At 39.5% G+C, this 23289-nt stretch overlaps 1 protein-coding gene across 1 annotated transcript; it reads right to left on the bottom strand.

Moving 5' to 3' along the window:
- Window positions 1-111: 111 nt before the first annotated feature.
- LOC120458420 lies at window positions 112-1325 on the bottom strand. Its single transcript, XM_039646057.2, has 3 exons — window positions 1165-1325; window positions 996-1111; window positions 112-921 (listed from the first exon to the last, which is right to left on the bottom strand). The coding sequence occupies exons 1-3, from the start codon at window positions 1211-1213 to the stop codon at window positions 427-429; spliced, it is 660 nt and encodes a 219-aa protein (XP_039501991.1). The 5' UTR covers window positions 1214-1325; the 3' UTR covers window positions 112-426.
- Window positions 1326-23289: the final 21964 nt, after the last annotated feature.

The following is a 23289-nucleotide window of genomic DNA, read 5'->3' as shown; positions in this document are numbered from 1 at the left end:
ACAACGGGCTTAATATACAACATTCCATATGCATATGTATGTACATTAGTATGTATGGTTTGAAGCCTTTAATTTGTTTCTCGTTTTTAGTTCAAACACCAATTAACGCAATTCGTGTGTTAAATGTTCATAATATTTAATCATAACTTTGTAATTTCAGTTCTGAAAATTGGACGTTTCTGTTTTTGTACAATTCTTACAATCCATAAGACTTAATTATGTATTTTGAAATTGAAAATTCGAGTAATTCCAAATGCTGTTTGGGTGGAATTTTGGGAATTCATACAATCCTTTAATGTGACATACATATAGGTAACATATTCGAGTACTCATTTCATAGACATGTTGGGGCCATAAACATTGTAAAATCTTTGCTGCATTCGATTCGGAAACATAAACCACAAAACATTGGCAATAAGAAAGAGCTTATTCCTGGCTAATTTCATTAACATCTGAGAAATCCGAAACGGCGACGCTGCTGGTGCTAATTAAATGGCGATCGGGCATCTCGCCGATGGAAGGAAAAGTGCTGCTGCCGCTGGAGCTGGACAGAGATACCTCCTCCCAACTGACGCCGGAGTCGCCCTCGTTGCCCGGGAGAACGGGTGTGACATCGCCATTGTGGGGCTCCTCCTCCGGAGCCTGTCCAATGCTGATAGCCGGTGCCCTGGAGCGTTTGCCAGGTATCTCGACCATTTGGTTGTTATCCGCGGCACCTCGCTTGCGATCGGGAATTTGATTCTGCGAGGTGGGACTCCAGTCCATGGCATGATGCACCAAGGCCCGGAAAGTAATGCGGATCGGCTCGCTCGGCGGACTGTCCATGTTTGAGGGATTCCGCCTGGCCATTTGTGGCGATATGATCATAGTGGAGTTGTGCAAAGCACTAGGGTGCGAGGTCAAAAACTCCAACTCGCTCTCCTGCCGAAATCAACGAGGACCAACCAATGCAAGTTAGTTATTATTGAATATTATTAATTTAATACATTTCCCACCTGCATAGCCCTTTCCAGATCTTCGTCCTGGGGACTGATACTAGCAGATTCCTGCATGACACTTGCTAACTCGGTCATTTCCTTGATATCCATGCCTTCCTCGTAAACGCCGGCGCCTGAGCAAATAGTTAGTGATATATCTCAGGACTACTAATATCCTATATCTTACTTTTAAGGAAGTCTACTAGTCTTCTGTTCGTTCGGCTGCGTAACTCCATTTCTATTGGGGCAGAGACAACTACTTTTGGAGCAATATTATTTGGCTACAATGCTCTACCTCTTGTTCTTGCTGCTAACGGAACTTTTCGCCGGACTGATATCTGCTATTAAGCGCCATATCGATAGTTAAGAAATGGGATCACAATCGCAGGTGATGGTCACACTTAGAGATGGTGCAAAAAGTTTTCGAGTCGCGTGAAATATATAAAAAAGAGTTTTTGCAAAAATATGATTTTCTAAAAAATGATAAGCTTCTTGGTTGTTTTATAATTGATAAAATTGTTTTAATTGATAAAATTGTATAAATCTTCCATGTAATTCAAGTCCAGTCTTTCAAGTAACTCAACAGAAGGACTTTAAAAAAACTGTTAAAAAAATGGACATGCATACTTCGTTAGGAATCGGGCTTAAAAAACAATTTATGTGTAACAGGCTGAACTCCAAAACGGGGAAGTTTTAACACCAGCACTGCGAAGTTAAAATGCGTCGTGTAAAAAGTGAATGCTTTGCGAACTTTTTGTGTGGTCAACCTGCTGACCAAAGTTGCAGCTTTTACTGCCCACAACGCTGGCAATTGTTTTTCTAATTTAAGTAACAAAAAAATGTGCGTCTCTTTGCATTTCGTTTGCATGCCCAGCCACCTGCGAGTTTTCTGGCCCCATTCGCTTTTTACCCCAAAAACTCCCCTCGCTTCAGAACAAAACGAAAACCGAGTTGAAATTCAACAAAATGTCAAAATGCCACTTGAAGTCAGTTTGCCATTTTCGCTGCCATGAAGCGCCTTTTCGACCCGAAAATTGTTCTTTATGTGGGGCAGTTTTTAAGCTCGACTTTCTCCCCATGGAAAGTCATAATACCCTGAATATTTTAAGACCATATGCGGACTGGGGTGATCCAGGAATCTCTATGTTTTTATTTATGAAAATTAAATTTTATCGAATCGGGTTATTATAAAAATGCGTTTGTTAGTTGGATGCCTTAGCTTGGCTAGTTAAAAAAAACATTTAAGTAACTTGTGCATTTTTTAAGTTTATTCAAAAACAAAGATGAGTTATTTATTATATTTCAGATATACATATTGTTTTAGTTTACTCTTTTTTTAAGGTATTTATGTCCTTAAACCTGTAACACCTGAGGTCTTCAGTTCTGAAATTTTTGTATTTTTGGCATCATTTTTTTCCTGACACTGTTTTTAATATAACTAAACTATTTTGCTGGTTTAAACTACGACACCAAAAATAAAAGGAAAAAAAACAGGAAAAGTTTCGATGTCGTCGCGTTGGCGAGCACTGCTTCTTTTGCATAGGAGTCGCCATAGAGTCCCAACTGCATTTGGCTTTACTTTCCCCTCGTTGTCGACCCACCCAAACCTCAGTTTTAGTGGCACATCAAAGGCAAATAAATGAAAAAAAAAAAATGGAAAAATAAATAGAAGAAAAACCTGGACCAAAGCCGTTTGTGTTAGCCCGCAGTTTGTGCAAATTTTGGCTGGCATTTAAAGTCCGTTCAATTACCGCGAAACACGTTTGACAGGGCAACAATAAATAAAATAAAACGCCAACTTGAATTATTTTTGTTGGCTAAAGAAACGAGTTAAAGCGCACTGAGTGGCGAAAATGTATACAAATTTTATGCGTTCCTTTAACCCTCTAATGCCCCCCGTTTTGCAGGCAGTGAAGCAGCTAACACTTATTGGATTAGCAACTATGTGCCGCTGTCGATTTGCTTTTAGTGGCTTCGTTTTATGTTTTCATTATGGGGAGGGGACTAAAGGATTTTCGCCATTAACTTTTGCTCGCCAGCTTTCCGGCACATTAGGCAGCCATTATTTGGCTAATTTTGCATCTTTCAGCCATATAATTTACAGCAAATAACACACGACTGCACACACACACCCGCAAATACCTTGAACATGCCCAGTTGTAAGTGCTGCGTGACTGCTGAAATATTCGCGCAACACTCATACGCCGTGTTGGACATTGCTACGTTTCCGGCCTTCGAGCTGCCTAATCAATGATTTGGAAATACCTTACACAACATTGATTTTACGCTTCGACCCTTTCTTAAATTTGAATTTTTAGGCTGTTTTAATAAATATAACATTCAGTAATAAACAACAAATACTGGCTAACCTTGGCAACGATTTTGTTTGTTTTCTTGGTAATTATACAGCATATTTGTCTAATATTGGGGGTTAAGTAAAGAGTAGTGGCATTCAAATTGCTGCCGTTGTTTTCCTTTTCATAAAGCTGTTACAGGAATAAAAATATTCAATATCCTTTCAAGTACCACAATCCCATTATCGCCTTTTTTCTTGTGCTTTACCATTTTTTTACATTTATAAACGAGTATCTCTGGGCCGATGTTGGTCACAGCTCCTGCATTTGCATTTGAATTTTCACAACATACGCTACACAAATAAAATATGCAAGCAGCAAATTTGTAGCCACACATAGTCAACCGTACAAATTTATTGGCAATTTTTGGGATTTAGTCTGCTGGCAGCTCCTGAAACTCCGGTTCCACCCAATTCGAGCCTTGGCAAGAGTTTGATTGTGCAAAATTGCAAATCAAACATGACTAAGGGACCCACTCGATTCCAGGGAGGAATTGGGCGGTCTGTTTACAAATGGCAAAGAAGCGGCAGCAAAATGGTTCGAATATTTTACTGATGACGATGGGAATGTTGCATTTTCCGGTTGGTGTTCTTTTTTGTTGTCCACTCTGCACATCTGTTGCTAGCAGGATTTCCAAATATAAAGTGAAAGGCTAAGGACAGCCAGTTCTGCAGGCGAGCATTTTCCTGCACTTTTGATTATCATACATTTTTAGACGTCACTATATACATACTATATATATTATATTGAGGCTACAATAATTTTAATGCGGCCAATGGTTTATATACACATAAATATTAATACAGTTTCGGAAAAAGATTAACGTTTAAATTGAATGTGTAATGTGCTAGTGTGATCCCTAGGGGGATTTTCAAATTCATTTTAATAGGATTAAAATCATTCATTTAGTTATGTTTAACCATTAAATAACATTAGATTGCCTTCGGGAAAATTCACATTATTAACGTGTCTAATAATTTCAATTCTCCATTAATCACTTGTCATTTGTGTTGTTGAAGCTTGTTTGCTGACCAAATGTTTGGCTGTTTAAAATCCACCGAGATATTGGCATACCTAAGTTGTGCAAATGGGAATTTACATTTGAAAAGCATTTCAGCTTGTGTTTGTTTGCTGATGGCGATTTTCATATATTTATTTCTGAGTTCAAGAAACTGCAGCGTTAAATTTGAAACTATTTACACGTTCTGACCATTTGTCTACTAATTTTCCAACCACTCACATAGCAGCTGATGCATTTTCAGCAACAGAAGCACCCAGGGCGCTCAGAAGTATGCTATGTTTTTGCTTAGCTTTACCGCAAATTTCGCGTGGTGTATGCGGAGATAAATGAGCGTGTTTCAGTTGCATTTCCGTTCCTCTATGCATTTCCCCCAGAAAAATAAAATGAAATAAAATATACGCAAATAAACATAAATAACGTGAAAAGAAGGAAACCACCAGCAGACATAACTAACAGTGAAAAGTGAGTGCGGAATAAAAATGAAATGAATGCCGGGCCACGACTAACGCATGTCTTGGTGTGGGTGTGTGTTGGCATGTGTGAGTCCTGAATGCGCCATTATGTGTGTGTGTGTTTATGTGTGCATATGCTTATATTTATTCAGTTTTTCACATGTATGCATGTGCATTTCATAGCGAAATAAATATGTTTGTGCGCTACTCATTGTCGCAAATTTTGCTTCCTTGCCCGCATTTATTTCCGCTTTTTGGGAGTTGAGTTTGATTAGCTGTGTTTGAATGAAAAATATGTGTATTGGAAAATATTTTCATATTTGTTCAACTTTTCAAGAGGCACTTTGTTTGGAATTAAATATGAACAGCAAACTGAAAGCAGTCCAAAAAGGAAGGAGCAGCTGGACTAATTTGTCGAAATAAAACTGTTGTGTAACACAAATAATCAAATCTATAAAAAATACTGCAAAATATTTACTGATCTACATTTAAGAAAATCTTATTTGGTTCACAAAACATTAGTTTAATAATGCAAGCATAAATATGCAAGCATGTAGGGCTTCTTCAAAGCATTTCTTTAAAATAAAAATGCCAAGAAAATAAATTGAATAGCAAACATGTCGCTCAAAGCAGGTAATATGGAAATCTTAAAATCCCTGATCAACAAATCCGTATGTCAGAAGCACCCACTTCTGCCTGCATACCAGTGTCTTGAGTTATATTTTATATCATTTTATTACATTTGCATGTGCTTGGAGTGTGTCCCCAAGTCCTTGCATCATCATCCTTCGGATGCAGTGCCACATCCGGTGTGTCCTTTTCCACATCCTACTCTCTTCAATGGAGCGAATTTCTCCTTGGCATGTGTTTTGCATTTTCTGCGGTTGCCCTTACTTTACATGTATGTCTATACATACAAGTGTGTGTGTTTGCACACATTAACACATTATTTTTGCTGTTTTCGCATGCACACCAAAAACTTAACGAAGCAAAATATTTTTGGTTTTTGCATTTTCATTTTTTTTTTGCTAAATTGTATGCCAATTTTTCTGTGTTGTCTCTCACTTGGCGCTTTATTCTCGACTCCTTCGTTTTGCATTTTGGCATTGCATATGTAATTGCAGCAGCAATTTTGGAGCAAAAGCAACAAAGAAAGCGCTTGTTTCACAGCTAATATTTAAACGTTGAAAGGGAAAAGGATAAAAGGGAAAATGTGGGGGTGGCTGATGGGTGGTGTGTGGCCTCGGAAACGTTATCTTAGCTTTGGTTGCAGCCGCATTCCCAGCTGCATTTTCAGCATAAGGATCAGAGGCGCCATCTAGTGGATTTTAGGTTTAATAGCCACAAAAAAAAATATTCAAACTAGTTTTTTCATTAACAAATTTTACGTACCTTTAAAACCACAAAAAGGTCAAGATTCTCGTAAGAATACTGCAGATTTGTGATCTAATTGGCTATAAAGAATATTTAAATTTGTTTCCAATTTGATTTTAAGTAAACGGGCTTTAAAACCAAAAATTTAAAAGTTGATAAGCCCCTTTGAAAGGGAAATTCTTCACGCCACGCCCCTGATATGAGGAGCATGTAAATTTTTTGTTTGCTTAACAACGTCGACATCGACATTGACAACTTTGTTGTCGTGTTGCTTGCGTGTAATTTCTTTCTGCTGTTGCCCCTTGTTTGGCTTGTGGTTGTTGCATGGCTGCGGCCTTCAGACCACCCACCACCCCACATTTTCCGCCCAGCATCAGCTGTCTGCCTTTAAACGTGTCAAACTCAAGTCCCCGTCTAGGTGCACTATGATAGTTCCCCAGCAGCCCACTTCCGTTTCTGCGGGAAAGTGTCAAACGCAAACGCACTCGCAAAGGCCAGTCGCCTGGGGAAAAGTCGAGGAGCTCCCTTTCAGGTGGGAAATGGCTTTCCTGGTGTCCAGCTGTGGTTTTATCAGCCGTGTAACTGGAGCTTTGTGCTTGCGTTTATTAAGGCTGCTCGGTTTCTTACTTTCACTCAAAATAAATTATTCATCATTGAATGATTGAATCGAAAACAGATTTTTAGATCTTTCAGTAAGCCCATTATAAAATTGTACTCTCTAGAAAAGTATTTTAAATATTTACCCGTGGTAATAAAATTACATAGTGCCAAACCATTTATTTAAATCCATTATTCATTAAGCATTTACAATGACCTATTTATCAACTCTTCTGCTTTTGAAATAGGTGCACAAAAACATGATTTTAAGTAGCACACCAAAAAAAAAAAAAAACACAAATGAAAATTGGCGTACAAGAAAATTAAAAATCAAAAATATTTTCACATTAGGTTCATTAATTTTGAATGTACATATTGACGAGCATTTTGCAAATGGCTGAAAGGCATTGCACGCACATAATTTTCATTGGTGATTTGTATAGTTGAATAATCACAATCAATAATGAATTTGCATAAATATTAAATGCCATTAGTCTGTCATCACAATACAATATGTTGTTTTACGATTGATATTGTGTTTGTGAGGTCTTTTTCGGTTACGTTTCAATGGCCAACATGTACTGCATTTTGGCATAAGGTAAGCAAACTGATTTAATATTAATTTTAAAGCCAAATTGAAATGAAGGTTTTGGCATTTCATCTGAAACTATTGAGCGACGACACAGCTCTGTTCCATATTCCCTAGGGCTGCCACTGACATCTTTTATGGGCGTAATTAGTTGGCACTGCATACTGGCGAACCCTAAAACGTTTACACTATAAAATACAAGGTTTTTTTTAGAAGCCAAAATGAGTATAATATAAAATTTTTTAGTGCTACTGCAGCAAGGTGTAAAATGTGTCCAGGCAACGGGAGGTCCTTGTTGTCCTTGTTGTCCTTGTCAGTCTCGTTTGCCATTCTCCGTGGCGTTTGCTTAACGTCTTCTTTATTACACAGAATTTATCACCGAAACTGAAATTGGCCTCGTCCCCAGACTCCTACGTTCTTGTCCTTCTTCCGTGTCGTCGTTTAAGCCAAATCTGCCTCAAGTTCTCAAGCCTTTGCACATTGGCCGGACGCATTGGTCCATCGGTAAAGTTAAGCATTTAAAATATCATTTAAATATTTTCACTTTTTTTTAAACAGTTGTTTTTGAAGTTTATTTTACTTTTCTATATATCAATAAATCAATAAGAAAGATCTATTTCTACCTACACTGCGTATGAGTCATTTTTATAAGCTATTTCTGTGATCCTGGAAGAGAGAGAGAAAAGTATTTTAAAGATTATATATTCCTTTAAAAAATAAAAATTAAAATAACTATCAATTTGTTAAACAACAAAATCATTTGCTTTGTTTAAGATTTTTAGGTAACATTAAAGTTTCCATCTACAGGGCATTTAAGAGTCGTAAAACTGCTATATATGATTCCTATTTTTTCGCCTTGAGTTTTAGATATTAATGCTGCAGTCGTGGTGCTACATAAAGTTACCAACACATGCACATTTTAGGGCGTGTTAAAAACACGGCTTATATCCTTTATGGCACACCAGCATGCATTCTTACTCCCCGAGGATTAAACACCCACACAGAGACAAGGAATTAATGTGTGGGTTTTGTGCTAATGAACGCCACATGGATGTCTGTCTGTGTTTGTGGGTACTGTTTTTGAATTATAGCATAATTTTTACCACTAAAGTGGGCGGCATCACAGCCTTTGTTGCTGCTTGGGTGTAGATTGTTCAGGGAAATTATTACCACATATATTTGGCCAGTACTTAGGAGGAAAAGAAAAGGCATATGAAAAAATATGCAAATGTCTGCTCATACGTAGCTTTTACCATTTGAATTTCTTTCTTAGAATAATCAGTGGTTACAGTATTTAAATCTATTCTTTTTTTTTTTTTAGAATATCAGTTAAACATATTTAAAACTGTACCATAAAAGCATTTCGTTGGCTTCAAATGTGAATCCCATTTAAGAATAAAGAGGATTTAGATATAGCTAAATATTTACATTGATTACCAAGTTCTGGTTATAACTTAGGTGTCTTGTATAATAATCAAGTTTACCAGTTTCCTGACTACATTCAACTATTATTTAGCTTTCATCATCTAACGACCATCTGCAAAAAGTGAAAGCTAATGCAACCGTAACCAGCTACAGTTGCCTCAAAGACCTTGGATAAGCGCCATTCCCGCCACAATGGGACGCAAAGTGGATGCAGTTCAGGAAAATCGGCTTGCGTAGATAAGGAAAAGTCAGCAGATGGCTGGCCCTTGAGGCTGAAACCTCGCATGTTGCACTGTCGAAAGAAGGTAGTGACAATGGCAGATGCCCCAATTGCAGTCGTCCTTTTGACGTCCCTTTTTTTGGCATATTACTGTAACAGCAAGGGAAGAAAAAACGCTAGGACTTTGAATACACCTCCTCTCATACCCTTTAGGTAATGAAAGCAATATTTAATGGCGGAACATTCATAAAAAAAATACAATAATTTATTTAAAAAAGCATAAAATATATTATGTTTAAATTTTATTTTATTTCATCTTCGATTTTGTGGTATGAGTAAGACCCCTTGGACCATTGCAAATCCACTTTCCTCGCAGGACTTTTTGTCGCTCTCTTCACCTGCCACTCACTTTGCGACTCGCGACTTTTGAACGTATGTCGTCGTGTTTTTTCGAGCGTTTTCTTCTGACTCCACGTCCTTTTGCCAAATTGAATTTGCATGGCTGAAGGCTAAGGCCAACGTTAAGCGGCAGAAAGTGGCCAAAAGCAAACGGGGATGCGGGGATACGGGAAACGGAGATGCAGATGCAGATGCAGATGCAATGCAATGGCAATTGTCGCTCATTGGCCGAAATGGCAGTGCATTTTCCGTGTGCTTTTTCCCGTTAAAGTAATGAAAATTCATGACGCTTTTCGGACGGTCGACGGGATCACTTGAATGGCTTTCTGTGCAGCCGTGGGCCCTTTTGGTGAACTGGCTCGAATGCATTCGGTGCAATTATTTTCGCATTTTTAAGCAATTAAGTGGCGCCGTGGTTCTTGGCCACCTTGGCCACAGGTGTGTGGCCCCATCAGCCATCTACGGAGATAAACCACCACAGCACAGAACAGAACAGAAGGATGGAGAAACGAACTGGAGCAAAGCAGCTGCCACTTGCATTGTTAACCTCTTGTCCTCGGCAACCTAAGTGCAAATAAATTGAGGCTGTTCCGGTTACTTGTTCGCCCCCACATCCCCACGTCGCCACATCCCCAGCTTGCTCCCTTCTCGATTAGCCTCTTTGACTCGCTCTCCTCATCCTCCCACCCCGCCGGCAAATGACATGCAACCGAAGCTGTTCTGCTTGAAAAAATGAAGGGGGAAATCGGAAAAACCGGAGCGGGAAAGCTGTGCTGACAAGCGGCGCGATAAACCGACAGCCATGTCAAAGACAACATTTCAGTTGGTTAGTTTTGCACTGGTCTGCGGCTAGAGATGGTCGAGTTAACCACTATTGGAGTTGCAAAAAAATTCAGAAAGCCACTTCATCCGCTTTCTAACCACTTCTGCATTTCAAGCTCGTAATTTTGAGCTTACCATACATTTTAAGCATATAAGTTTCAAGTAGTAAACATTTTTGTAGTTAGACGTATACCTTAATCCCACTTTATATACCACAATATTTCCTCTCTGAAACATTTGAACAATTTTAAGAGGGTACTTATAAATAAAAATCATTCTAGGTACAACTCCAAAACAATTCGCTTATAATTTTGTTTTTCACTTTAAACTTGTAAAGGATAATGTTTAAGGAATACCACATAAATAAATAGTTCGTTTCCGTTAATAAAATTCGTTGTTTCCACCAGAAAATCTCATTAAAGTGAACCAAAAATATTGTAAAACTTAGAGAGCTACTTATGACTTGCCGTTTAAGTTGGAAGATTTGTCAAAAACCCATAAAAATGAAATGCAAGTGTCAGTTTGAATATTTTTTTGTTTGCCTTGTTCCACAAAAAAAAATACTTTTGCATTTCGCATGCCCTCCGACAGCAGCTGGCTAACAGCAGCAAAAAGTGCTGCCAACAAAGTTTCAAGCCCATCGGGACTTGGGTACATCTCTAGACCGACCGCCTTTGGGTGGGAGGAACCACTCGAGTGTTGGCTGGCTAACTGGCCAAATCCTTTGTGGTGGACACAGACGGGCAAACGACTTGACGCTTCGCTTAACTTAAGCGATTTTTTATGCGGCCATCGGAGGAGCTGGCAAAATATGCCATTCATGTTCTAGCTTGGCTCAGATGTTCCTGGGTGACTTTCTCCGTTTTTCAGCTCTGTGCTGTTCTGTTCTGTTCTTTTCGCTGCAAATCTGCCAGCAGCTAATTAGCAAGACTCCGCAGTGGCAAATGTCGACATCGAGTATACGCCCCGTAACAAGTGCCAAACAAATTGCATTTTCTCCCTCACTTTTCTTCCATTTTCTTTCTTATCCTTCGTTATTTTTTTTTACCTTTAACTTGTTTTCCTTCTTCTGTGACTGACCAAAGGCAGCGAGCTCAAAGTGAAAATATGTTTGCTGTGAGAAATCATGTTGGCTGGGTGCTTGGAAATTGCATTAAGCTCCATTACAAGCAAACTGCGTTGCCCTCGAAACCCTGGAAACATCTTTTGGACTGGGTGCCCAAACACTCGCCCAACATTCTGGCCAATATGCCAGTGCATTTACTTTTGCCAAATTTATGTGGGCACTTCGACGCACTCAAGGGGGAGTGGTCGTTGTGAATGGGGAAGTTGGTCGAGGGGGGCGTAATGAAATATTATCGATATATATTATGGGGCTTACACACATGGCACAATGTGTGCCCATTGGGGGCACACAAGAGGTACAAAATCTGCTTCGATGCCAAGGAAAACACTTTTATATGGCTTACACAGAGTTCCGAGATTATCAACTGTTTACTATTAGTTTTGCTCAACTGATTAGGTTGGATTTACCAGCTTTGGTGTTTCACTGAAACTTGTTCCATGTTTTGGATTTTGTGTAAGGAGTTACTCATAATTAAAACGATAAACTAACCTTAAGTTAAAAAATCACTTAAATGTTAACAATAGGAAATCAAAAGGGTAAGATTACACTTAACAATTTGTCAATGAATATTTTCTAAAAATTAAATTCGTCAAAAACTTTCACTTCACTCGAAAGAACTGGCAACAGTGACAAATGGAAATTTGTATTTATGAGTTGCTTTTTAAAAGCTTTAAACAAAGTTGATGTTTTTCCCCACTTTGATTTTGTTTATATACCCCATGTATGGATTAACAATTTTGATTTATTCAACTTGCAGCCAAGTAAAAATGCGAAATGCACAATTCGCATGCACACGAAAGAGGAGTGGGTAAAAAATAGATGAAATATAATAAATATGGTTGGAGTTTTGCCCGTGTGCGATGGTATGTACAGAGCAATTGTTGGTGGTATAAAATATATAAATAAAAATTGATTTTTATTTTTCATAAATTTAATGAACGGCTGACTGGTTGTCTGACTGTCTGAGCCAGAACGGCGCCCTATTTGCCAGGAATCGTTGCACAATGAATGAATAATTGACAAAGAAATGATTTTTAATTGAATATAAATTTACAGCTGAACGATTGTCTGTCCGGTGTGAAATCTACCAAAGGACGCTGTTCCTCTGAACCCAAACATCACATTGCAACAGTGCATATACGGTATTGATGTTTTTGAGTGTCTATTCGGTTACAGATTTTTAAAATTAATATTCAGTCAGGAATTACCAGTTTGAATAGTTCGATTTTGCATGAAGAAATACAAGCACAGCTTAGGTCCTATTTTCGTAAACATTCACAAGCATTCAGAACTGACAATTAAGTTTGAAAACTAAATTAATATAAATTTCAAAAATTAAATACAGCTGTTTGATTAAATATCAGGATTCTGGACATATTTTATATTGCATAATTATATTTTTCCAGGCTTCACCAGTTTCTTTAACAATGAGCAAAGTACAGCTAAATTATTATATTTAACAGATAGCAACGTAATCAAAGTCAGTGCCTGCAAACAATTTGCAAATTTATTGCTCGGCCAGAATGGTCGTCCTTCACGGGCTTACATTCAACACAATTTGAATTTGAATTTGAATTTGCCGACTTAGAGTCGAGCCAGGACAAACAACAAACAGCAAAGGAGCCAAGTGCAGCTGCTCTTGGCCAAGCCGAAATAGGAACACAAATGCAAGCTTGGAATCAGGAGCTGGGAGATGGAGTTTCATTTGGTTTTGGAGTTGGAGTTGGAGTTTCCATGGCGTAGCAATAAATGCCAAATGCAAACCGCCTGCATAGACCAAAAACATCTGCCCGTTCGGTCCAAGCAATTGGAAAATCCTGCACCCACTACCCATTTCCCATTCCCCACTATATCTCCCCCCCCTTAACATCCAACATCCAGGATCCGGGATCCAGCATCCTCCACCGCTCGGTTGCAGGACCAAGCTGTAAATCTTTGATGCAGTCGAGTGAATTTACAGTTGAGCGGCCAATTAAATGTTTTGTGGGGCACTAAAGTGCGTTGTTGTGTTTCTAGCAGTGAACACCAGGTAAATCCATAAAAAGGGAAAGCAATCGGATGCCATAGAAAGCCAATAGAATGTGGGTTACTTTAATTACCAGATTCAGCTGAATCAGCCCTGACTGAAAGGGCCCAAAGCTGTGCAAATGCCCCCAAAACAAGTGTTGATAACAGTTGGTCTGAAACAAAATAGACTCAATGATACATTTTGGATTTGCTGTGCAGAAGAGTTGATTTTTATTAGCTTGGAAGAAAGCCGTAGCGTCCCAAGAGGCCCTAGGTCCTTTTTAATTTAATAGAAAGCAATACATAAAGCACTTCATTCATAATAAACACAGCCAAACGCGGTCCGCTGGCAGCGTTAATTGATGAACTCATTTGTAGAACACTTATCCAGCAACCCCAATGCAGTAAATATTCCTTGGCAGCCATTGAATAAGAGGTCACCAGCCAAAGAGGAATCCAAGTCCTAACAGCTTTAGCTATTTTTCCGTGCAGCTTTGAATTGCCTTCGCCACGGTGCTGGATGTGAATAAAAATGGAAAGAAAAAGCGAGGCGACTTCAATAAATAATTGATTAAGCATAGTTAAGGAAATTGTGCAGCCACGATGGTGAATGCAGCTGCACCGAAGGATAAAGGACACGGGATAGGAAATGGGGAATAGGGAATAGGGATAAGGTCTGGCAACCGCGATGTTGGCTAATTACTCAACGATGCTCATTAAGAGCGCTGAATTTTCACTTTTCAACGCTTTCCACCTCGCCGCCATCGCAGTGCAGTAATGAAGATTTATGAAGGCCAAGCGACGCCTGCGCTGGGAATTTGTATTCTTTAAACTTTAACTGCCCCAGACATTGTGCGCTGTATTGTGTTGATGAAAGTTTAATGCATTTTTTAGGTTGTGCGCTAATTGTAAGGCAAACTGCAATGAATTATGCATTTGCCAGCAGTCTTTATTCCCCATTGTCTTTATGGCAAACTTTAATCAAGTTCTGCATATCGAAACGAAGCGAAGACGTGGCCCAAAAGAGGAAATAAGTACCAAATAGGTGCACCGAGAAAAACACAACATTTAATGTTCAAAGGGAAAATGTAAGCGGTATTTGAGATGATTTTAAAAGTTTTTTAATTAGGGGGTGGCTTGCAGAAACCATTTCTATATTTTTTGGAAATATTATTTTGTACTTAAAATTCGAATAAAGTTATCATTTCTATGTGCACGAATACTTATTCACTCCGACTGGCACAACAAGAAGCATTCTTAATTCAGCATAATTCAAATTCAAATAAGCCAAGAACGAGAAACCCCATCGTGGCAAACTTTGTGTTACATTTTTATTTAATTTTACTATCTGCTCGAAGCTCGAAGCTGGAAGCTTGAAACTCGGCTTTGTGTGCTGCGCGTGCTACTAAAAAATGCGGCGGCAAAAGCAATTTGATAGCTGCGCGGAATACGTAAAAAACAATACACCCAACTAGCCCTCCAGTTACGGAAAAAAAGAAAACAATTCAGAAATGGCAAAAAAATGGTTAGGAAAAAGGGGAAATGAAAACCCACTGCTGCTAACCGTTCGCAGTTTCTCCTGTTTGTGCATGTGCCTGTGTGTAAGTGTGTGTGTGTGTGTTTTGTACTTGTGGCAGCTAATTTTCATTATTCTTTCAAAATGCAATCAAGAAATGTTGCTCTAGCCAGGCTGCAACAGCTCGGGGCAGAAAGCAAGGGAAAGATAGGGTAACCTCACCGTGGCAGACAGAAAACGAAATCCTCCAGGAGGGCTGTTACATCCAAGGGCCCTCTGGAGGAATGGCCGGCTGTTCCTGATGCCTTGGATTACTGAATTGGACAACACGCTCTCAGGTAAATGACTACTGTCTTAAATAACTTGTTGGAAAATAGATGGAGTCGAGCTCAGAACCTAAATGTGTGAGACTTCACCTCAAGTCATTCCAAGAAAAATAAATACGTCAAAAGTGATGTTTTACTTTGTATAACAGGTATTACTCTTCATTAGATTTATTAATTAACTTGCTAATATACCGTACAGTAAGGAAAATATAATGAAATATGGTAATTAAGCACCTATTGTTCAATTAAGCAAATTACAAATCAAACCAATTGATATTTGTAACATGACAAGAACGTTTTGACTGCTTACAAGCTCAGAGCTTAAAAAAACAATAAAAGGCTATAGAAAATACAAGAAAATTGATTTGATATAAATCCAAAGTAATTAACATACTTGCCCTACATGTAAATTATATCGGGTTTCATAAGAAAAACACCAATCTATTCTCTTCTCTTCAGCTTACATCCCAAATTGCTTGTTAAGACGATTATATTTTATCTCCACCCCCTAATAAATCTAGTCCTTTTGCTGAATAAAACCAATCCAATTAGAGTTTTTGTGGCTTCCCCTCTCAGTTTTCTCGGTATCCTCGCTGCATTGAAGGGGCTTTCAAGCCAGCTTGATAATGCAATTTGACAATCAATCAATATGCAAACGCCACATGCATATTCTTTGTTAGGTACTTTTTCCACAAGCTGCAGTATAAGCCAAAGGCTAACAATGCGGTAAGTGCAACAATGGATCCACTTCATTTATATTTATAAGAAAAATGTATACTCTGGGTGCCACGCCCCCTGGGACCGCCCACCCCAGCCAACACAATGGGTAACCGCTGAGGTAGCCAAACATTAAATGTTATTAAATGCAGAGCATGCGGCGAGCAAAGCTAAACAATGGCCAAAAACTTTCGATTGTTTCGAACTTTTGCCACAACATATTACTAATACATGGCCAAGTCACGGGGCTAAATTGACAGGCGAGAATAGAAGACGGAAGTCGACCTGCTAATAATCTTTTGCAAAGAAAATATAAAGCTAATTGTGAGCTATCCTAAATATATAAAAGGTTAGTTAGGTTTATGAGTAGATTTGAAAAGAAATAGTTAAATGGATAAATAAATATTTAGAATTAAGTTAAATTGGATGATGAACAATGCAAATAATATGAATGTATTGGTAATAACATTTTTAACTACAAATAGGTAGTATACAAGTTTTAGCCATCACTACCCTTTTGTTAAAATCCACATCCTTAGAAACCACAACAATCACGATGTCTTCAAACTTGATGCCTGGAACTGGGAATGGTTTGCGGAATTGGATAAGGCATAGTAACGAGGCCCATTCAATGGGAAGTCAACGGCGACTGGAATTGTGTCAGCCACATATCTACAAGTAGACACACAGAGTCGGGCGTATATGGCCCGAAAAGCTAACTAATTTAAACGGCACCATTGTGCACCATAACCCAGAAACAATGGTGGCATGATGGCAAAAACGGAAGCGCCGCCCAGCAAAGTCGGCGATAAGGGGCGCCCAGCCAGCCGATCCTTCGTCCTCGAAAAGTCAGCGTGAGTGTGTGTCTGCATTCGGCGTATTAATGCCACTTCAAAGTTTCTGCCCCAAACTCCGATCCCCGCTCCCCGCTGAATTATCAAAATTTACAACAATGCGAAGCGGCTGTGGCAGGAGCAGCAGCAGTTTGCTATCAGCAGTCGGGCCGCATTGAAATATGGCCAAAACAGTGGAAAAGTACCTGCGGGCATTTTATAGATAATACCCATTTGGCCACATATGCAACGATGCAGGCGCTGGTGGTGGAGGTGCAAGTCGAAGTGGGAGGGGCTAGGGCGGTGGTGGAAAACGGTGGGTGGGGCCAAGACAAGGCGAACGCTTTCCAAGAAAATGCAATGCAAACTCCGCTGAAAGCCAACCAACTTTGTAAGGGTTTCATGCACTTCACAAAATATCACTTAAAATGCAGTATATATGTTTAGGTTGAAATTTTGAATTATACTTTTAATTTCTAAAGTTAATAATATTTTGTATAATATAATATTTTGGTAATACTGAGATTTGATGATGCAGCTGAAAACTATTTTTCGTCGTGCACGATTTTCCTGAAGCCAAACATGTTGTGGGCGACTTTGGGGAAGGATGCGAGTTAAGAAAGGGACTAGCAGAGGCCAAAAGTGGGTTCGAGCGATGCATTTGTCTGATTTGCATAGTTTGCGGCTGCCGTTGCTGTTGCTCCTGCATTTATAATGTTGCCAATGTGGCAAACATGCAGCGGAAACAAAAAGGCACTGCGCTTGCAACTTTTGTGTGCTGCAACGGGGCACAAACATCGCCGAACATGACCGACCCCACGTTGCCACCTCCTGGCACTGACTTTTTCCTGCTGTTGCATTTAAAACAGGATCCTCTTGGCTTTTTCGCGTTGACAGCAGTTCCATACATTCATATTACGCACACGCAATCGCTGATTTTTCCCACAAAATATGAATAAAAACAGCCGAGATTTTGGGAGACGACAACATAAGTTATGTATACATGAAGTATTTTTTAACAGAGATTAAAGAATTTTTTGTAGCTCTGTATTATGTAGCCACTTAAGGTAATAAACTTATTATTAGTTGTACTAAAACTAGTAGTATTAGTACTTGTTTGTATTTATCTCAAAAAACGAGCTAAAGTTGTATGAAGCAAGCTATGTATATTATATGATTGGCTTAAAAAGACTAAAAATTCTGTACGTTTATGATAACGGCCGGCCACAAATTGCGCACCTTACGCTTTTAAAGCCAAGAAAAGGGAGAAATGATTCAGCACCGCAAACTCATTTCCTTCTCAAAATATTTTCCCAGCACCATGAGTTCAGCTGGGACCAGCTCGCTGCCCACAGGAGCTGTCGCCTGGTTTTGATGAGTTTGGCTTGCAGCCACGCCCCTCGAGGAAGCAACCAGCTAACCGCCCCCTTGCAGTCTTTGTGTGTGTGTGTTTGTGTGTATATGTGGGTAAATGCAGCGTGTTTGCTTGGCATGCAAAGCCCGAGAAAAGTGCCAAAACTAACGAAGATTAAGCGTGGCCCAGTGGCACGTGCTGACCTCAAGGAGAGTTGTGAAATATTTTACGTGCTCGCCATTGGCGGGCCATTGATTTATCCCACTCGAATGGAGCTTCAAAGTGTCAATAGCTGACCCCGACGACCTCTCGAACCTTAGGCCCTGGGCTCGCTTGCATTTTAGCCAAATTGCTTGAGAAGCATGCTAGCAAAGCAAAGCACGGAAAAGCAGCTGAAGAAGCAGTTGGAGCAGCGCTTTGGCAGTTGCTTCCGGTGTTGTTAAGTGCACACATGGTTGGCACTTAAAAATAATATAATAGCCCCAGCTCGAGTAAACTTTGTAACTAAATACGAGCGCCCTTTTCGTGCTTATGCCATGCATTTGAAACACACATACGTGAAATACGGGAAATACGTACGTACAAATATATATACCATTTTGAAGTGTAAGCCGGTACAAAGGTCTACGAAAGTGTATATAAAACTGTAATTCCATTAAAGTCCATTACACGAAATGCCCTTCGCGAAAACTTGCTCACAGATATAGATGAAATGAAATTTCGTGGTACCAGTGACGACTTTAGGATTCCTAAAGCATTTCAAATGAATTGTGTAATATGGGAATTTTTAGGATTATTTAATTCAAAGGTAATCGCAAGTCAACGCAATTTAATCTTATGAAAAACTGGTTTATTTATTCATAATTGCAATGTGTAATTTAGATATTTAATTTTGAAAATTTCTCTTTAGCAAAATTGTAATATACCCACTGTCATCCAAAAGGGAGGGTACCAAACAGGACTCAAGCAACTGCTAAATCGAGGCAACTGCAGCTGTAAGTTGAAAGAAAATTCGCTCTTTCAGGCGAATTTGTTGGTGCTGCAGCACTTGTAGCGACTGCTTTTGCCAGTTGTCCTTGGGCAGGAGCATAACATTTCAGCATGGAAAATAATAACTTAAGTAATGTCATTAGCCGGCCAAAATGGATTAGTCGATGCAGCTACCGGATTGCTGGAGTACTTTATTTGGCGCGACTCGAATTTCTATCGTAGCGACTTCATTTGACATCGCTTTAAGGGAACTTCATTTAAGGTCCTGCGGTTTGGGAAATCAAAAAAATTGATTGCGCATTTAAACGTATTTGACTTGCAGTGGCATTTTAGTTTAAGCTAGCCATAAATTCGGGGATTGGCAATGGGAAATCTATGGCACACCCACAAATGCGTGCGTGATTACAAATTCCTATTGCGAGAACAGAAAATTGCCAACGAATCAAATCGAGAATGCATTGGATGTGAAAACCGCATTGATGAAGTTCTCGTTGGGTTTTGCGGTTTTCCCCCAATGCTTCACTCATAATGAATTGCTGCTGGTGTTCTTGTTTTTCTTTGTGTTGTACTTGTTATTGCCGCTTTGGTTGCATTGGAAAACAAGAAGCCTGTTGCTAGCCGTGACTGCAGGCGAACACACACATGAGTAGCTACAGACACTGCAAAAAAGTTTAAATTCACTCGAGGTTTCATTATGCCGGGGTGGTTATTATGCATCCCAACATAGCAGTTAATACTAAATTTATATTATTTAAAGTTTGGAATGTTTAAATATAAAACTATTTTATTAATTATTTTTTATACCCGTTACTCGTAGAGTAAAAGGGTATACTAGATTCGTTGAAAAGTATGTAACAGGCAGAAGGAAGCGTTTCCGACCATATAAAGTATATACATATATTCTTGATCAGGATCAATAGCCGAGTCGATCTGGCCATGTCCGTCTGTCCGTCCGTCTGTCTGTCCGTCTGTCCGTATGAACGTCGAGATCTCAGGAACTACAAAAGCTAGAAAGTTACTCAGCTAGTGGAAGTGCAAAGGAGAAATTTCCACACTGACAGTTTTTGGTGCGGTAGCACCCCGCTGAGTAACGGGTATCAGATAGTCGAGAAACTCGACTACAGCGTTCTCTCTTGTTTTATTTTTAAGTGTATGTATCTTAAGTTAATATTTTGCTTATATATTTACATTCGGAATCTAAATTAGGGTGTTTCAATTGAAGACCTTTAATTGTTTTTTTGTCAGTGCACGAATCTTCCCGTCTGCTGCGATTCTCATTCTATTAGCATACTTTCCCGGCCACTCAGGCAATGAGCGGAGCTATTATGTGATGAATGGCGGCAGAACCTGCCCCACCATCTCCTAAAACTTTAAAATCAGCCCCTCGTGCGTCACATTGCGCCACAGCGGGTGGGTCTCAATCAATTGTCAATGCGATATTTTCGATTGTCCAGTTGGGGCTGATTGTCTTTCTGATGGGGCATGCAGATGGTCGGGTGTCCTGATAATTAACTCGTAGGAGGGCTAGCTGCCTGCTACCTAATAAACAACTGTGCCCACACATCACGTGTTTACAATCCGCACAGCTGGCAGTTCCCCTCGCCACATCGCCACCTCTCATCTATGTGGGGCATGTAAAAAATTCAAGCACGAGCCTATGAAATATTTGACGCCATGTGCTGGGTGTCGTCACTCGCCCTTTTACGACTTGCCAATGATGGCCGTCATAAAAAGCCTTAAGAGGTACAAAGAAGTCCTGCAACCAGAAGCATACCGCTTTTCAAACAAGTCTCTTCACTTTAAAATGATTATTCTGGGCTCTTAGATTTAATAATCTAGCTTCTTCTGGTGCCGAATATGTTAGCTTAACATCTGTTAATGATGCCTGAAATGAAGCGTATTCTTAAATCTGTTTGATCTGTTTGACTTGGTTTAACTATTGCCTTTTAGTGCGTTTCTATTGCGTGGCTTTGGGTTATTTATTTTTATTTTTTTTTTGTATGTAATATAACTTTCCTTCTCTACTTGTGAAATTTGTTTTACTTTACTCATTTTTGGTTTAGTTTCTCCTATTTTGATTACCTTTCATGGTTAACTGCCTCCTCGGCAAATCTTCAAAGGGCACTTCAAACGGATGGGCGTTAGCTGACTGAAAAGTGGAAAAAGGGCTAGGCGAAATCTGTCTGCTCGGATAGTTATGGCTGAGACTTCATGCCGGAAACCGTCACGCGGCGCAAAATGGCGCAACTTCCGCTCGAGACCTGTCAACTGAAAAGTGGCAGACGACCAGACTTTGGTCCCCGGACGTCTCCAATGGCCGCTTGATTTATTGCACTTTAAATTCGACGATTTTTTTTCGTTGCATGTCGTTTATCTTCATTGCGTATGCCAAAACGAATTCTGTCCATTGCCCATAAATATAAAGCATGCAAATGTACATAATAGCAGGGTGTGTATGTGCGCAAACGAATCCTTACTGGACTTGTAATTTTCTAAAAGCTTACTTTAGAGTTTTGCATATTTTGCATGGAAAATGCATCTGCAAGAGCACGAAGTGGCCAGAAGATTCAGTACCAGACACTGAGCTCTTGTTGCATTTGTTTTCTGCCAGTCTCTGTCCACTTTTCTTTTGAAACACAACTTGAGTATGATCAACCACGATGAGATGTTTTTACTTACTTATTTTGAATAGAATGTTGTGACGAGAGCTCTAACTGTATTCAAATGCTATCGAAACTTAAAGTTCGTATGCAAAGGATTAGAATTTGCATTGCAATAATAATAACTTTTTTGTATAATTCCTTTTAAAATTATTAGCAGTTATTAAGAAACTATACAAGAGTAAGCTTTAATTAAAATACAAATACTTCTGGAGAGCCAAATAAACTTTGTGCGAAACCATTTCATACGAATATTGAGTCATTGCCTTCACATATTGGCCGTGCCCAGTCTATTTAACTGAATTTGAGCGATTTAAATTTAATCTCCATTGAACATGCCATTTTTGGGGTTGCCTAAAAGCTAAGACAGAGCAAATAAAATATCAGCAATTTACTAAATGCATTCGATAGAATGGCCCAACTTTCTGGCACATCGCATGCAGAACGGATTACTCATCCGCCCCGTAATCAGGAACTCGAAATACTCTTCAGTGTTTGTGGTTTTCTGCGTTGTTTCTATTTTCATTTTCGTTATATTTTCTTCGGTTTCTACTGCACCTTGTTTGGGGCTCAAACGAAGCGCGAAAAATACCACTAAATCTTCAGCGCCAATAATTCAATAATTTTACGCTTAAATCATAGCAAATTAACCCATTTCCGGCGCAGACAGCGCCGTATAAATTATGCCGCGCGACGTGCGACTTGAGACGGCTCAAAAAGGTTCGGATTGTGATGATAAAGGTGGTTCCCAGTCTCCTGCTCAAGTTATAAAAGCTCAATACATTATTTTTATGGGGTATGCAGGAATTCTCGAAATGGTTGATAAATAAACATTACAGAGATTATTAAATCATACTTTTAAGAATGATTAAATAATAAAAATAACTTTTATTGCAAACTAATCCAATTCCCTCATCTAATATAAATTTATTCAGTCTCTGTTGTTTACAGAGGTATTCAGTCGTCTACTATCCGGTATAATTGGCGTAGTTTTCCCAAAAAATAAAAACTGCTTAAGAAGGGTTGGGCTAACGCTTATCTCTGGTGCCAAGAAAATGGCCAGTAGCGTCGAATGGAGCGCCTTGGTGGATTGGGTTCCAGGTGTGAGTCAGTTGATAGTTGTGGCAGTGCAAAAAAAGCAGAACGGAAAGAACGAAAACTTGCTACAAACAGTCGCGTGAGCGTGAAAATGGTTTTTCGTTTCGCTAGCGCCCACACCCGCAGCCACTAACCACCACCCACCACCCACCGCCTTATGCCCACCGCGCCTTTTCCTTTCCGGTATTTTCAGGGCGTTGGACGGGGGACGTTGGCTTTGTGTTGCGCTTCGCCGAAGACAAGCTGACAAATGCTGAAACGTATCGTATGCCATCTATCATCGTGCATTAGAGCAGCGTCCGTCCGGCTGTCCGTTTCTACGTCTGTCCGTTCGTCCAGCAGTCCGGTTGTCCGCTTGTCCGTCCGCTCGGCTTTCCTTTTCTCCTTCTCGGTTAGTTGGCAGCAAGTTAAGTGCCCGTTCAATGGCCGGTT

This window comes from Drosophila santomea, chromosome 2L, assembly GCF_016746245.2.
Source record: "Drosophila santomea strain STO CAGO 1482 chromosome 2L, Prin_Dsan_1.1, whole genome shotgun sequence".
NCBI classification, from domain to species: domain Eukaryota; kingdom Metazoa; phylum Arthropoda; class Insecta; order Diptera; family Drosophilidae; genus Drosophila; species Drosophila santomea.
The sequence above is the reverse complement of the archived record's forward strand: the minus strand, read 5'-3'. Positions and strand labels throughout refer to the sequence as shown.